Genomic DNA, 14808 nt, shown 5'->3' with positions numbered 1-14808 from the left:
GCCCTACCGAGTGGAAGAGAATGGGATGAGGCTTGAAATTGGACGGGTCTGGCGGGGAGGGACCCTATTAGACCCTATAGAAAACTTGAGATCTTGTGTTTTCTAAAATTCTTCTATCGAGAAGATACTCCAAAGTATTTCAGAAAAAGGTACGGATGTAGGCATACAAATATATCCCTATATACAGAATATAGGGAAGAGAGGTAGCCAAGGAGGAAGGGAGGTGAAAGGAAAAGGAAAAAGAAAGTAATTCTTGGGAAGCCATCCAGTCTAACAGGTATCACGTTAAGCTTTCTTAACTAAAGGAAATTGAGCTTTAAAGAAAACACTGCTGGTTCTCCTTCAGAGCACTCAGCATTCCGTAAAAATCCACACGGGCCAAGGGGCTGCCTCTTCAGAGGCAGGCTGACTTATTATTTTGGCACCTCTGTCATTTCCTGTCACTTCAATTCCACTTTATCAAATTACTGATTTTGCCAGAAGCATTCGGAATGAATGGAGAGGGACACACACACATACACGCAGGAGCGAGTGTCATCACTTTGATGGTGCAATTTCATAATTATACGTCAGGGTGACAGAAGTACCAGAGCTGCATCCCAGACCGTGGATGAAGAGGACTCCGGCTGTCTGCCTACGTGACCTCACGCCACATCACTGACCGGAGGGGTGATACCGGCACTCCTCTGCTGAGGGTGGAGGACACTGGCCCTCCGGGATGATCAGGCTGCATCCTGATTTCCCCAGAGACAGGACCCTGATATTCACAGCCATCTCCAACACCTCACCCCACCTCCAACCACATTAGGAGATCCAGAGAAGGGAGAGCCCCGATGTGAGAATCACAAAAATAAAATTAAAAATCAAAACAAAACATCAGAACAGAACTCAGAGGAAGCAAAGCCCTTCTCTCGAACAGAGGGAATAAAAAGCATTAGAGTGTAAGACAGCAAAAATGGAAGTAGGCATTGTGGTGGTTTGTGTTGCTAGGAGTCATCCCCAGTTAAAGACAGTGAAAGGGTTAGTGAAACAGAGCAGGGCCCTGTGGTCCTTCCCCCACCCCACGTCCTCCGCCTGCCTTTTGTCTATAGAACAACTTTAGTCAAAGAATAAGTTCCATCAGAGAAGTGAGAAAACGCAGAAGCAAAGGAAAACAGTCAAACAAGACCAAATCGTAGTAGTTTAGTCATGGAGCAAAGTCAAGGACCCATAGTTCCTCCTCAAGGGCCGTAGATAACACTCTGAGCCGTATCCTGTGAGCTGTCTTATAGATACCAAAACCCCACCAGGCGCAGAAGTTAACTACATGATGGCCAGGCTGCAGCCATGACATAAGCTGCCACAATTCTGAGAACTGGCCTCAAAGAAATGGGAAGAAACCGACCCTGGAACTGAAGACTAACTGTACTTAGCACAGTCCAGATGACGCCGACCAGACCCACCACAGGACCAATTTCAGGACGACTGTCAGAGCTGACTGTGCTCTTTCTGCAGGTAGCCCCTCCCTCCGCCCGTGCACCCCAGAAGGTCGCCTTGAAAAGCTCTTGCCCACTGATTGCTGGCGAGGGGCGGAGGCGCAGAACTGGCCTTTGGACCTGAGTCCACGCCCACCACTCACCCCTCTGGTTGCCAGCCTCCGAAACAAAGCAAACTTTCCTTTCCACCAAACTTTTTCCTCTTTATTGGCTTTAGAATGGCAAGCAGCCGGGCCCCTCTTTTGGTAACAATCAGTCATGTGTGGTCAAGGCTGGAAAACAACAGGACAGCCCTCCAGATACAAGGCTTCATTTGAAGTGTCTGACTCAACCCAACAGTCTGTGACACAGCACAGAAATGCATATGTGTGTGTGTGAGCCTCTGTCTGTGTTAGTCTTTTTTGAGAACAGCTGAAGTTATGTACAGAACGATCACCTATGATTTCTTCCCCTGCGCCATCACCAGAGAACATCCATAGTCTTGGGGCGGGGAGGGGTCATTATCGTCATGATACATGAACCAAAGGCAGTTTGGATAGTTATTATGGAATGGAGCTGTGCGGCGGGCTGGCATTGCCCAGAGGTTATCCTGGTTGTTCACTCGTTTGTTGGTGACAGAGCTGATGTTGCTTTAACAGTCCTCCTGGTATCTTTCAAACACTACTGGCAAAGAAAGTAAAACAAAACAAACAAACCAAAAAACTAGACAGAAACATGCTTGTGAATTCCATTAAAATCCAAGAGAAGTGAAGACATCCTGAACTTTGGAAGCAGGGCAGGGAACATGCTTTCACTGGGACGTGGTGAGCAGAGTCACTGGGAAGAGATTAAAAAAGACTGGAGACACCTCTTCAGCCTAAATTCCATTTCTCCAACTCACAGAATGCATGCGTGCAGGGATACCAGCACATCAAGACGCAGCGAACGTAAATGTGAATTGAAACACCTCTTCTGCAAACTAGACACACAACTGGAACTAAGTTAAGATCGTGTGGCTCGAATTTAAGATACTGTATCATAATTCCCTTCAAAGTGAGGAGATTAAGGCTCCTTAAAATAATGTGTGGCAACTGTCTTCTATTTAAAAGCAAATTTTGTTCTGAGAAGTCCTCACCACCTTATTAATCAGCGGATGACCAAGGTATCACAAAATCAAGGCTGAAAAACCTCTGCTTGAAATAATAACCACCTTCAACAATAAAGGTACAGCTGCACAGAGGAACATCTTTCAGAATTGTGGAACGGTGTCAAAAGTAGCCAGGAGATATGTACCCTCAATTCAGTTATTTGACCTTTTCTTATCCAAGGCTTTAAAGGTAAAATTTGATCTGCTCGGATGCGCGCTACCACGGAAACTTCTGTGAACTCTGGTCAATAAAGGGAGAACGAAAATATTAAAGTGAAGAACAATTGTCTAGCAGTTGCATTTCCTGAGGGGGTCCACACCAAGTGTAACAAGAAGATAAACGGGGGAAAACTTTAAAATATGCAGGAAACGACCTCCCTTTCCTGCCCCCCCGCCCGGCAAAACATCATGTGAACAAATTTATACCATAGAAAGTCACTGCTCATGTGACTGTGTCATGAGGGAAATCAGGACAGGCTCTTTATCAAGCCAAAGTGTATAGATCAGATATATTTTTCAGGATACACCCTGAAAAGCCCAAGAGTATGTATTCTGTAATATATGCAATGCTCTATAATTCTATGTAGTATGTGGCATATTATATATAATAATCACCCATAAGATTCAACTAAAATGTGAAACGAGTTAAGGATAAATGAGCTGTTTTCCTGAAAAGAAGCAAACGACTGAGATAAAAATCAACGCTAACTTTTTAACACAATTACATTATGCCATCTTCACTGAAGTTATCAGGTCTAACACAGATTGCGAAGATAAAAAAAACAGCCATTTAAAAATATGATTGTCTTCAAGTCATACCAGCACATGAATCACCTTTGCAAGCCGTCGTCCAGTAAGGCATGCCTTAAACAGCTGGGTTTAAATCACAGAGTTTTCGTTTTGCTTGAAACCAAAAAGATGAAAAATATTGACTTACCTTTCTGTCCTCTATTTCCACACAGGTATTGCAGTCTACTTTGATATCCTGAGAGGAGGAGAAAAGAAAGAGAAAGGACAGGAGTCAGACTTATGGCCAGAGAATGTTCAGTGGTGTCGTTGAAATGCCCTTTAAAATAATAAAGAGCTCACGCTCTTAACGGCTGCTTCTCGAGCCACTGCTCTTTATAGCGCTTTTTAGAAGTATATGCCCTGGTGTTTGCGTTAGAGACATATGGATGTCATAACTAAGCTTTATTACATGCAGATGTGGGGTGAAGGCAAAAGCTGTGGATCAGAGGCCACAACAAAGAGAAGCTGATGGCTCATAAAATAATATGCCCCCAGACACCTTGCTCACATCAGCAGAGGCTGCCCTTAACTGGACTTAATTTCTCTCTCCCATTCCAGATCTGGGATAGTCAAATCTATCTCCCTTCAACTCAAAGACATCACTGTCTACTTTTTATCCTTCCCTCCATCCATCCGTCCATCTATCCATCCATCATCCACCCACATTTATCACATACCTACTTTTTATTGTTTTTTCTTGTTGCTTTGGAATGTAAAGGTGAAAGAAAAACCAAAAAAAAAGATGATTTCAACCCTCAAGAAACTCCCCAGTCAGACAACATGGCAGATACACACACAAGCAATTGTGATATTTATTTACTCATTCAAAAGACAGGCATTCAGCACCTACTGCTTGCTTCCACATATGTGTGATATGATACAGTATTTGTCTTTCTCTGTCTGATTTATTTCACTAAGCATGATTTTCTCTAGGTCCATCCATGTTGTTGCAAATGGCATTATCTCATTCTTTTTTATGGCTGAGTAATATTCCATTGTATATATGTACCACATCTTCTTTATCCATTCATCTGCTGATGGACACTTAGGTTGCTCCCATGTCTTGGCTATTGTGAATAGTGCTGCTATGAACATTGGGGTGCATGTATCTTTTTGAATTAGTGTTTCTGGTGGAACTACTAGATTCCACCAGAATCTAGTGGAATTACTAGATCGTATGATAGTTCTATTTTCAGTTTTTTGAGGACCCTCCATGCTGTTCTCCATAGTGGTTGCACCAACTTACATTCCCACCAACAGTGTAGAGGGTTCCTTCTTCTCCACATCCTCACCAACATTTGTTATTTGTAGATTTTTTTGATGATGGCCATTCTGACAGGTGTGAGCTGATAACTCACTGTGGGTCACACAGAGCTTAAATCTACACCTGGAAGGGACACCTGACACCAGGCACTTTCTATCCTTTTCAGGTGATTTTATTTTATTTAAGTCAAGAGGGTTGGTCAGTCTGGATACTGCAGGCCACATGTCTCAGCCTTTTCCTTGCTGTGGAAACGGAGAATCATCTAATGCAAGAATACCCAGAGAAGAAGTAGAGCTGGGATTCTCCAAGTGTGGTCTCCACACCAGCAGCAGCAGCACCACCTGTGTATTCTTGGGCCCCATCCCAGACCTAGTGAATCTGAATCTCTGGGGCGGGGACAGTTCAGTCCTTGCATCAGACTCCCTCCCTGAAAGTGCGGCTCTCCCATCCAATAGCTGGAGAGCCTTAGGCAAGTGACTTCACCTTTCAAAGCCTCAGTTCCCTCATCTGTAACATCGAGGCAATATGAGAAACTGGCCCTTCAAAGAGGGGTCTCCCCCACCAGCAACCAGGGTATCATCCGGGAGCTTGTTAAATGCAGCATCTCAGGCCCCACCCCAGAGATCCTGAATCAGAGCCCACATTTTAATAAGTGTTACGGATAGAATGTTCATGTCCCCCAGACGCATAGGATGAAGCTCTTAAACCCAAGGTGGCTATATCTGGAGATGGGCCTCTAAAAATGTAATTAAGGTTAAATGAGGTCATAAGGAGGGGACCCTGATCTGATAGGATTAGTACCCTTATAAGAAGGGACACCAGAGAGTTTGTCTGATCTCTCTACACCCAAGCACCAAGAAAAGGCCACATGTGGACACAGAGAGAAGGTGCTGTCTGTTAGTCAGGAAGACAGCGCTCACCAGAACTCAAGCGTGCTACCACCCTGATCTTAGATTTCCAGCCTCCAGAACTGGGAGAAAATAAATTTCAGTTGTTTAAGCCCCAGTCTGCAGTATTCTGCTATGGCAGCCCCAGAAGATTAAGACCAGTTCCCGGATGACTGTAAGGTACAGTCATAGGACTCATGATTTTCTCACTCAAACTCCTAATTAATGGCTGTGACCTCTGACTGACCTTTGCACATGGAGACAGCGAAGTGTCCCTACCACTTACTCAGAACTCTTTGAATTCGTCCTCTAAAGAACATGAAGAGAAAGTAGAGATTAATTTGGTATGGGAGTGATGAAAGCGTGGATTGTTTTCAAGCTAGGAGATGCCATCTAGAAACAAGGTAGGAAAAAGCAGTTCCCTGTCTGTTTGATGCCATTCTGACCGGGGGAAGCACGCATTTTCTTTCCTTCCTTGAGTGAAAATATGTTGAGTTTGCAAGGATGGGTCCAGATCCGACTTTGACTTACCCACGCAGAAATGGCAGGTGTTAATCAACTAACGAACGAACCAATAAACCCAAGGCAGGTTTTTGTTTTTTAATCTGCACCGAGGACCCACACAAGGGGCAGGAAACACCCATCTGGCAGGATCCAATCTCTTGCCATTTCCCGGAGATTATTCAATTTATTCTTGTCAGGATTAATTTCCTAAACCCACGCTGGATTTTTTATTTAGGTGATACTGTTGGTTTGTCATCTGCTGCAGAATGACTCTGGAGGCACCCCAGGGGACAAGCACTTGCTTCTGAACAATGTTGGACTCAAATTGGAAAAATGTCACTCTGTCAGGAACAAATTATTGTTCGGATCACTCCACGGAAAGCGGGTGTCTGCAGCTGGGCTCCGACCTGACCTTTTCCAAACCAGAGGAGTCGAGTAAGTACTTCGCTTGGAGAAGAGCTCAACTACTTAAGAGTTAAGTATGAATTTGGAGTCCTGGACTCATCACCAAGCAATCAATTTCCTTAGAGGAGTCAGCCATGCTCCTTTCTGTAGCTGGAAAACCCTGAACAGTGATCAACTGCCAAAGTATATGGAAACCCGCACACGCTATGGAGTCATGCTACTTGGGTCCATATCACTGGGCTCTACCAGCGGTGCCTCAGCTTCTCCATCTGTAAAATAAAGGTAATAATCATAACAGCTGCCTCGTTTGTTGTGAGGCATATCGACAAGGGTCTTAGCTTACGCCAAGCCATCGAGAAACGTTAGCTGTCGTTGATGGCAACCCCCAAAAGTCTCTGGGAGACCCAGTTCTGAGTGGAGTACTGAGAACTTTAAAAGCAGTTCTATTTTTAAAGTTTTCTCCCCCAAGGCTTCTGACATCTCTCTCTGGCTTTCAGACATCAAAGCACGTGCGTGTCTGTTCTTTTCAGAAGCTGTTTCATCTCCCAAGAGACCTTTCTTTTCTTCTGCGCTTTGTGTGTCGGTTCTTTCTGATGATTTTTATAGGTCAGGGTTATTTCTGCCCACAATGCGGGGGCACCATCATCCTGGATCGTGGATCTGTATCATTCACAGCTCTGAAGAGCCCAGAAGGTAAAGGTCCCCATGAACAGGTGGAGGGAAATGTCCACCAATGAGATTCCAGAGGCCTCGGAAGATTTAGAAGCTAGGAGCCTATAACGGGTTGAATAGTTTCCCCAAAAGATATGCCCATGTCCTAACCACTGGAACCTGTGAATGGGACCTTATTTGGAAATAGCGTCTTTGAGGAGGTAATTAACGATCTTGAGATGAGATTGTCCTGGACTATCTGTATGGGTCCTAAATCCAATGACAAGCACCCTTTTAAGAGACAGAGATGGAACTACCCTGGCGGTCCTGTGGTTGAGACTTCACCTTCCAATGCAGAGGGTACCGGTTTGATCCCTGGTCAGGGAGCTAGGATCCCACATGCCTCGCGGCCAAAAGACCAAAACATAAAACAGAAGCAATATTATAACAAATTCAATAAAGACTTAAAAAAAAAAATGGTCCACATCAAAAAAATCTTAAAAGAAAAAAGACGGAGAGACGAGAAGCCCATGTAAAGACAGAGGCAGAGACGGGAGTGACACAGCCACAAGCCTGGAGCCCCCAGAAGCTGGAAGAGGTAGGAGGGATCCTCCCCTAGAGCCTTCTGAGGGAGCACGGCCCTGCTGACAACAGTCCTGCTGTTACGCCCATGGTCCCTTGTGTTTTCAGAGGACAGTCCCTGGAACTGTCCTAAAATTAATGATTTTAGTTACCAATACTGGAAGGGCAAAGGAAAGAAAAGATCAGCGTCCTGATGTTTGATGTAAGAGTTAAGTAAGGCTAACGTATTTCTGACACGCCATTGTTCTCTTGGACTCAGACACAAAGTCCCAGAGTGTTTCAACGGGAATACCTGCAGCTTACGTCATCTCTTGGGAGCTGGGGGAAACGCAGCCAAAGTTTCACCTAACAAGTCCAACTAGGGCTTATGATCAACTACTCTTACTGAGGGAAGAAATCCAAGTGTTTTGAGCTTCCTTTTCAAACCGAAGATAAACACTCCGGCGAGACAGTTTATAACATTAAGAAACAGTACATTTCGTCATCACACTCCAAAAAAGAACTCAAAAGTGCATTTTAAATTCTTAATCAATGTTATATGGGGTGGGGGGAGGAAGAATAATTTCCCCTCTACCTTCCTAGGTTCTTGGCTGAAACCCCCCTGTAATAAAGACAGATAAGGAGAGGAAAAGAAATAGAAGTTTAATAACATGTTTGCCCCCTGTACACGGGGGCATGTGCATACACATGGGCCAAAAATGGCCCATCCACCACGTCTAGTAGCGTCTCCAGCTAAAGATAAAAGATGCTGGGCGGGGGAGGCCGGTCATGGGTGGTGACCAGGAAAAGCACAGTAAACAAGCGTATGGTTGGGATGTAGCTCTAAGTCCTTGCCTTCTCCATGAATAAGAGTTTCTAGAGACTTGGAGCCCTCCTTCTCTACAGAGAGGGAGACACCTTTACAAATGGAGATTTTCCTTCTCAATGTAAATTTCCCTCACAAAAGGGCAACTTCTACTCTGTTTTCAGAGATTCTCCAGTATCATTAGCCTCTCAAAAATAACCATCCCCTAACAATCCTTCTGCCAAAGAAGCATATCTTGGGGTGTCATATTCTGCTCCCCTTCAATGATAAACGGTTTCTCTCTTTTTTTAATACTTCACTTTTTTATTATTTTTTAAATTTTATTATTTTGTGTGTGTGTGTTAGTTTCTGCTTTATAAAAAAGTGAATCAGCTATACATATACATATATCCCCATATCTCTTCCCTCTTACAGCTCCCTCCCTCCCACCCTCCCTATCCCACCCCTCTAGGTGGTCACAAAGCACCAAGCTGATCTCCCTGTGCTATGTGGCTGCTTCCCACTAGCTATCTACCTTACGTTTGGTGGTGTATATATGTCCATGCCACTCTCTCACTTTGTCCCAGCTTACCCTTCCCCCTTCCCACGTCCTCAAGTCCATTCTTTAGTAGGTCTGTGTCTTTATTCCCATCCTGCCCCTAGGTTCTTCATGACCTTTATTTTTTTAAGATTCCATATATATGTGTTAGCATACAGTATTTGTTTTTCTCTTTCTGACTCACTTCACTCTGTAAGACAGACTCTAGGTCCATCCACCTCACTACAAATAACTCAATTTCGTTTCTTTTTATGGCTGAGTAATATTCCATTGTATATATGGGCCACCTCTTCTTTATCCATTCATCTGTCCATGGACACTTGGGTTGCTTCCATGTCCTGGCTATTGTAAATAGAGCTGCAATGAACATTGGGGTACATGACTCTTTGAATTATGGTTTTCTCAGGGTATATGCCTGTAGTGGGATTTCTGGGTTGTATGGTAGTTCTATTTGTAGTTTTTTAAGGGACCTCTGGTTCCCTTTTCAATAGCAATTTTTCTGATAGTTTGGACACTTATATTTCTTATTGTTCTGAGCATTACAATTACTTCTAATTTAAAACAAACCAACCAATGTGAGTTGAGAGTCTAGAATTTAGAACATTATCTGTGATTTATTGCATCCTGAGTCTTTAATTTTTTTGACCTTCACAAAGGCTCAGACTCTGAAAATAACTACAAGCCATAAGGACCACTGGCCCAATGTTTCCATTTTGAAGATGAAAAAAAAAAAAAAAAAGAAAAACAGTATCTAAGAGAGAGAGAAAGTAGGGAATTGGCTTTGATAGTTAATGTTAATGTTATGAGAGGGATTGAAATCCATCTGGTCTACCTACTATGTATTTTAGGCTTTCCCCAATACCCTATATTGTCCTGGAATCTGAGTATTTAGATCAATGTTCTAAATTTAATTGCCTTATTTAAGGGTAATTATTCTGCCCAACTTTTTTAAAAGTTCAGTAACTGTGTAGTCTTGCAACAAGAGTTGGTGCAAATGTGACATCATGTGTGCCTTTAAGCTGAATTCTTCAGTCTGTGTCCACTCAACTCCAAGGACTAAGATTCAAATAAGGTCACTTGATACATGAAGAATAGTATACAAGGTCTGCACTGACATATTTCACGCACTTCATAACATCTTCATTCACAAATTTGCTCAGCCCCTGCAATACCATACATGGCCAGCAGATGGTAGCAAATAACAATGAAAAATATCAAAAGCTCGAAGCAATATCTTAGAACATCCAATTCATCGGGTCTGTAAACTTGAAATATCACAGTCTTTCTGCTCCCTCAAAATTTGTCTCAAATGACTATGTTTTAATTAATAAGCCTTAATTACTTACCAGGAATGTGATCATTTGAGGAGGCATTTTATTAGTTTGTATCTAAAGTTGAGCAGGACGGAGTTCCCTGTTTCCAGGTACAGGATATTCTGAAAACACTAAGGTTTCAATCTAAACACTAAGGTTTCAATCTAAACCTAAGGAAGGCTGAGAATTTAAGAGCTATTTCTCCTGAAATGATACAAATGGCAAAAAATGTATGTAAACTAACCAAAATCTAAACATAAATCCATTCAACCAAGAGAGTAGTCTAGTTGGCTAGGTCAGAAAGCAATGGTTTTAACTTTATAAATGTTTGGAGGAATTTTAAGGAGGAGGGGGGGATATTTTCCTTGAGGGGTGGGGAGTAGCAGGAAAGACGATAAAACTATTTTCCAACCCAGGTTTTATGCAAATAAAGATAGCAGGGCATTCATCTTAGAATTTTTTACTTCTTTTTTGGAGAATTACACCTTCAGCCCCATGAATTACTTTGTTCTCTTCACGTCACGTTCTTTGCAGCTTGGTTATCAGGGGATGCGAGCAAGCTGGCAGCAGCCAGGGCTGCTGGCTCAGCACAATTAAATTTGATACTGAGGAAGGCAGCCCCCTCTCAGGTAGGAGCAATATGTCACAGAGGTGAGCTCAAACTAAGGGTCTGTTTGCAAATAAGAGCTATGCATCGGCATCACAGCAGGAGTTTAATGAGAGCGCTTTTAATTAACTGTAAAAGTAATTACCCATATTAGATGGAAATCGCGCTTGTTTTTACATGAGGTGAATAATTTCAGTGCAGCTTTTAAGAATACTACTTCTGGAGGAGCTGTCAGCTGCAAACTCTCAACAAGAATGATTAAAAACAGTATCGAGAGGAACCAAGATGGCGGAGTAGAAGGACGTGCTCTCACTCCCTCTTGCGAGGACACCAGAATCACAACTAGCTGCTGGACAATCATCCACAGGAAGACACTGGAACTCACCAGAAAAGACACCCCACATCCAAAGACAAAGGAGAAGCCACAATGAGACGGTAGGAGGGGCGCAATCACAGTAAAGTCAAATCCCATAACTGCTGGTTGGGTGACTCACAAACTGGAGAACACTTATACCCCAGAAGTCCACCCACTGGAGTGAAGGTCCTGAGCCCCACGTCAGGCTTCCCAACCTGGGGGTCCGGCAACAGAAGGAGGAACTCCTAGACAATCAGACTTCGAAGGATAGCGGGATTTGATTGCAGGACTTTGACAGGACTGGGGGAAACAGAGACTCCACTCTTGGAGGGTACACACAAAGTAGTGTGCCCATTGGGACCCAGGGGAAGGAGCAGTGACTCCATAGAAACTGAACCAGACATAACCTGCTAGTGTTGGAGGGTCTCCTGCAGAGGCGGGGGGGGGGGGGGGGGGTGGGGGTGTGGGGGGGTGAGGGTGGCTGTGGCTCACCGTAGGGACAAGGACACTGGCAACAGAAGTTCTGGGAAATACTCCTTTGTGTGAGCCCTCCCAGAGTCTGTCATTGGCCCCACCAAAGAGCCCAGGAAGGCTCCAGTGCTGGGTTGCCTCAGGCCAAACAAGCAGCAGGGAGGGAACCCATCCCCACCCATCAGCAGTTAAGTGGATTAAACTTTAACTGAGCTCTGCCCAGCAGAGCAACAGTCAGCTCTACCCATCACCAGTTCCTCCCATCAGGAAGCATACACAAGCCTCTTAGATAGCCTCATCCACCAGAGGGCAGACAGCAGAAGCAAGAAGAACTACAATCCTGCAGCCTCTGGATCAAAAACCACATTCACAGAAAGATAGACAAGATGAAAAGGCAGAGGACTATGCACCAGACAAAGGAACAAGATAAAACCCCAGAAAAACAACTAAATGAAGTGGAGATAGGCAACCTTCTAGAAAAAGAATTCAGAATAATGATAGTGAAGATGATCCAGGACCTCAGAAAAAGAATGGAGGCAAAGATCGAGAAGATGCAAGAAATGTTTAACAAAGACCCTGAAGAATTAAAGAACAAACAAACAGAAATGAACAATACAATAACTGAAATGAAAACTACACTACAAGGAATCAATAGCAGAATAACTGAGGCAGAAGAACGGATAAGTGACCTGGAAGACAGAATGGTGGAATTCACTGCCACGGAACAGAATAAAGAAGAAAGAATGAAAAGAAATGAAGACAGCCTAAGAGACCTCTGGGACAACATTAAACGCAACAACATTCGCATTATAGGGGTCCCAGAAGGAGTAGAGAGAGAGAAAGGACCCAAGAAAATAGTTGAAGAGATTATAGTTGAAAACTTCCCTAACATGGGAAAGGAAAGAGCCACCCAAGTCCAGGAAGAGCAGAGAGTCCCATACAGGATAAACCCAAGGAGAAACACACCGAGACACATAGTAATCAAACTGGCAAAAATTAAAGACAAAGAAAAATTATTGAAAGCAGCAAGGGAAAAACGGCAAATAACATACAAGAGAACTCCCATAAGGTAAATAGCTGATTTCTCAGCAGAAACTCTGTAAGCCAGAAGGGAGTGGCATGATATACTTAAAGTGATGAAAGGGGAGAACCTACAACCAAGATTACTCTACCCGGCAAGGATCTCATTCAGATTCGATGGAGAAATCAAAAGCTTTACAGACAAGCAAAAGCTAAGAGAATTCAGCACCACCAAACCAGCTCTACAACAAATGTTAAAGGAACTTCTCTAAGTAGGAAATACAAGAGAAGAAAAGGACCTACAAAAACAAACCCAAAACAATTAAGAAAATGGTCATAGGAACATACATATCGATAATTACCTTAAACGTGAATGGATTAAATGCTCCAACCAAAAGACACAGGCTTGCTGAATGGATACAAAAACAAGACCCAAATATATGCTGTCTACAAGAGACCCACTTCAGACCTAGGGACACATACAGACTGAAAGTGAGAGAATGGAAAAAGATAGTCCATGCAAATGGAAATCAAAAGAAAGCTGGAGTAGCAATACTCATATCAGAAAAAATAGACTTTAAAATAAAGAATGTTACAAGAGACAACAAAGGACACCACATAATGATCAAGGGATCAATCCAAGAAGAATATATAACAATTATAAATATATATGCACCCAACATAGGAGCACCTCAATACATAAGGCAACTGCTAACAGCTCTAAAAGAGGAAATCGACAGTAACACAATAATAATGGGGGATAATAATAATGGGGGACTTTAACACCTCACTTACACCAATGGACAGATCAACCAAAATGAAAATCAATAAGGAAACAGAATCTTTAAATGACACAACAGACCAGATAAATTTAATCAATATTTATAGCACATTCCATCCCAAAACAGCAGATTACACTTTCTTCTCAAGTGTGCACAGAATGTTCTCCAGGATAGATCACATCTTGGGTCACAAATCAAGCCCAGTAAATTTAAGAAAACTGACATCATATCAAGCATCTTTCCTGACCACAACGCTATGAGATTAGAAATGAATTACAGGGGGAAAAACGTAAAAAACACAAACACATGGTGGCTAAACAATACGTTACTAAATAACCAAGAGATCATTGAGGAAATCAAAAAAGAAATAAAAAAATACCTACAGACAAATAACAATGAAAACACCACGATCCAAAACCTATGGGACGCAGCAAAAGCAGTTCTAAGAGAGAAGTTTATAGCTAAGAAGCCTACCTCAAGAAACAAGAAAAATCTCAAATAAACAATCTAACCTTACACCTAAGGGAACTAGAGAAAGAAGAACAAACAAAACCCAAAGTTAACAGATGGAAAGAAATCATAAAGATCAGAGCAGAAATAAATGAAATAGAAACAAAGAAAACTACAGCAAATATCAATAAAACTAAAAGCTGGTTCTTTGAGAAGATAAACAAAATTGATAAACCTTTAGCCACACTCATCAAGGAAAAGAGGGAGAGGACTCAAATCAATAAAATTAGAAATGAAAAAGGAGAAGTTACAACAGACACCGCAGAAACACAAAGCATCCTAAGAGACTACTACAAGCACCTCTATGCCAATAAAATGGACAACCTGGAAGAAATGGACAAATTCTTAGAAAAGTATAACCTTCCAAGACTGAACCAGGAAGAAACAGAAAATATGAACAGACTAATCACAAGTAATGAAATTGAAATTGTGATTAAAAATCTTCCAATAAACAAAAGTCCAGGACCAGATGGCTTCACAGGTGAATTCTATCAAACATTTAGAGAAGAGCTAACACCCATCCTTCTCAACTCCTCCAAAAAATTGCAGAGGAACACTCCCAAACTCATTCTATGAGGTCACCATCACCCTGATACGAAAACCAGACAAAGACACTACAAAAAAAGAAAATTATAGACCAATATCACTGATGAATATAGATGCAAAAATCCTCAACAAAATACTAGCAAACAGAATCCAACAGCACATTAAAAGGATCATACAC

General features: G+C 42.5%; 1 protein-coding gene across 10 annotated transcripts in view; it reads right to left on the bottom strand.

Annotated features, from left to right (window-relative positions):
• RBFOX1 (RNA binding fox-1 homolog 1) overlaps window positions 1-14808 on the bottom strand; it is a 1483287-nt gene that overhangs the window by 919555 nt on the left and 548924 nt on the right. For all 10 annotated transcript variants that reach the window (XM_060031701.2, XM_060031707.2, XM_060031700.2 and 7 more), the window contains one exon: window positions 3539-3586. In XM_060031701.2, coding sequence (XP_059887684.1) covers window positions 3539-3586 — 48 coding nt within the window. The remainder of the gene's footprint in view (window positions 1-3538; window positions 3587-14808) is intronic.

Source organism: Delphinus delphis, chromosome 15 (assembly GCF_949987515.2).
Source record: "Delphinus delphis chromosome 15, mDelDel1.2, whole genome shotgun sequence".
NCBI classification, from domain to species: Eukaryota; Metazoa; Chordata; class Mammalia; order Artiodactyla; family Delphinidae; genus Delphinus; species Delphinus delphis.
This window is presented reverse-complemented; position numbering and strand designations above follow the sequence as displayed.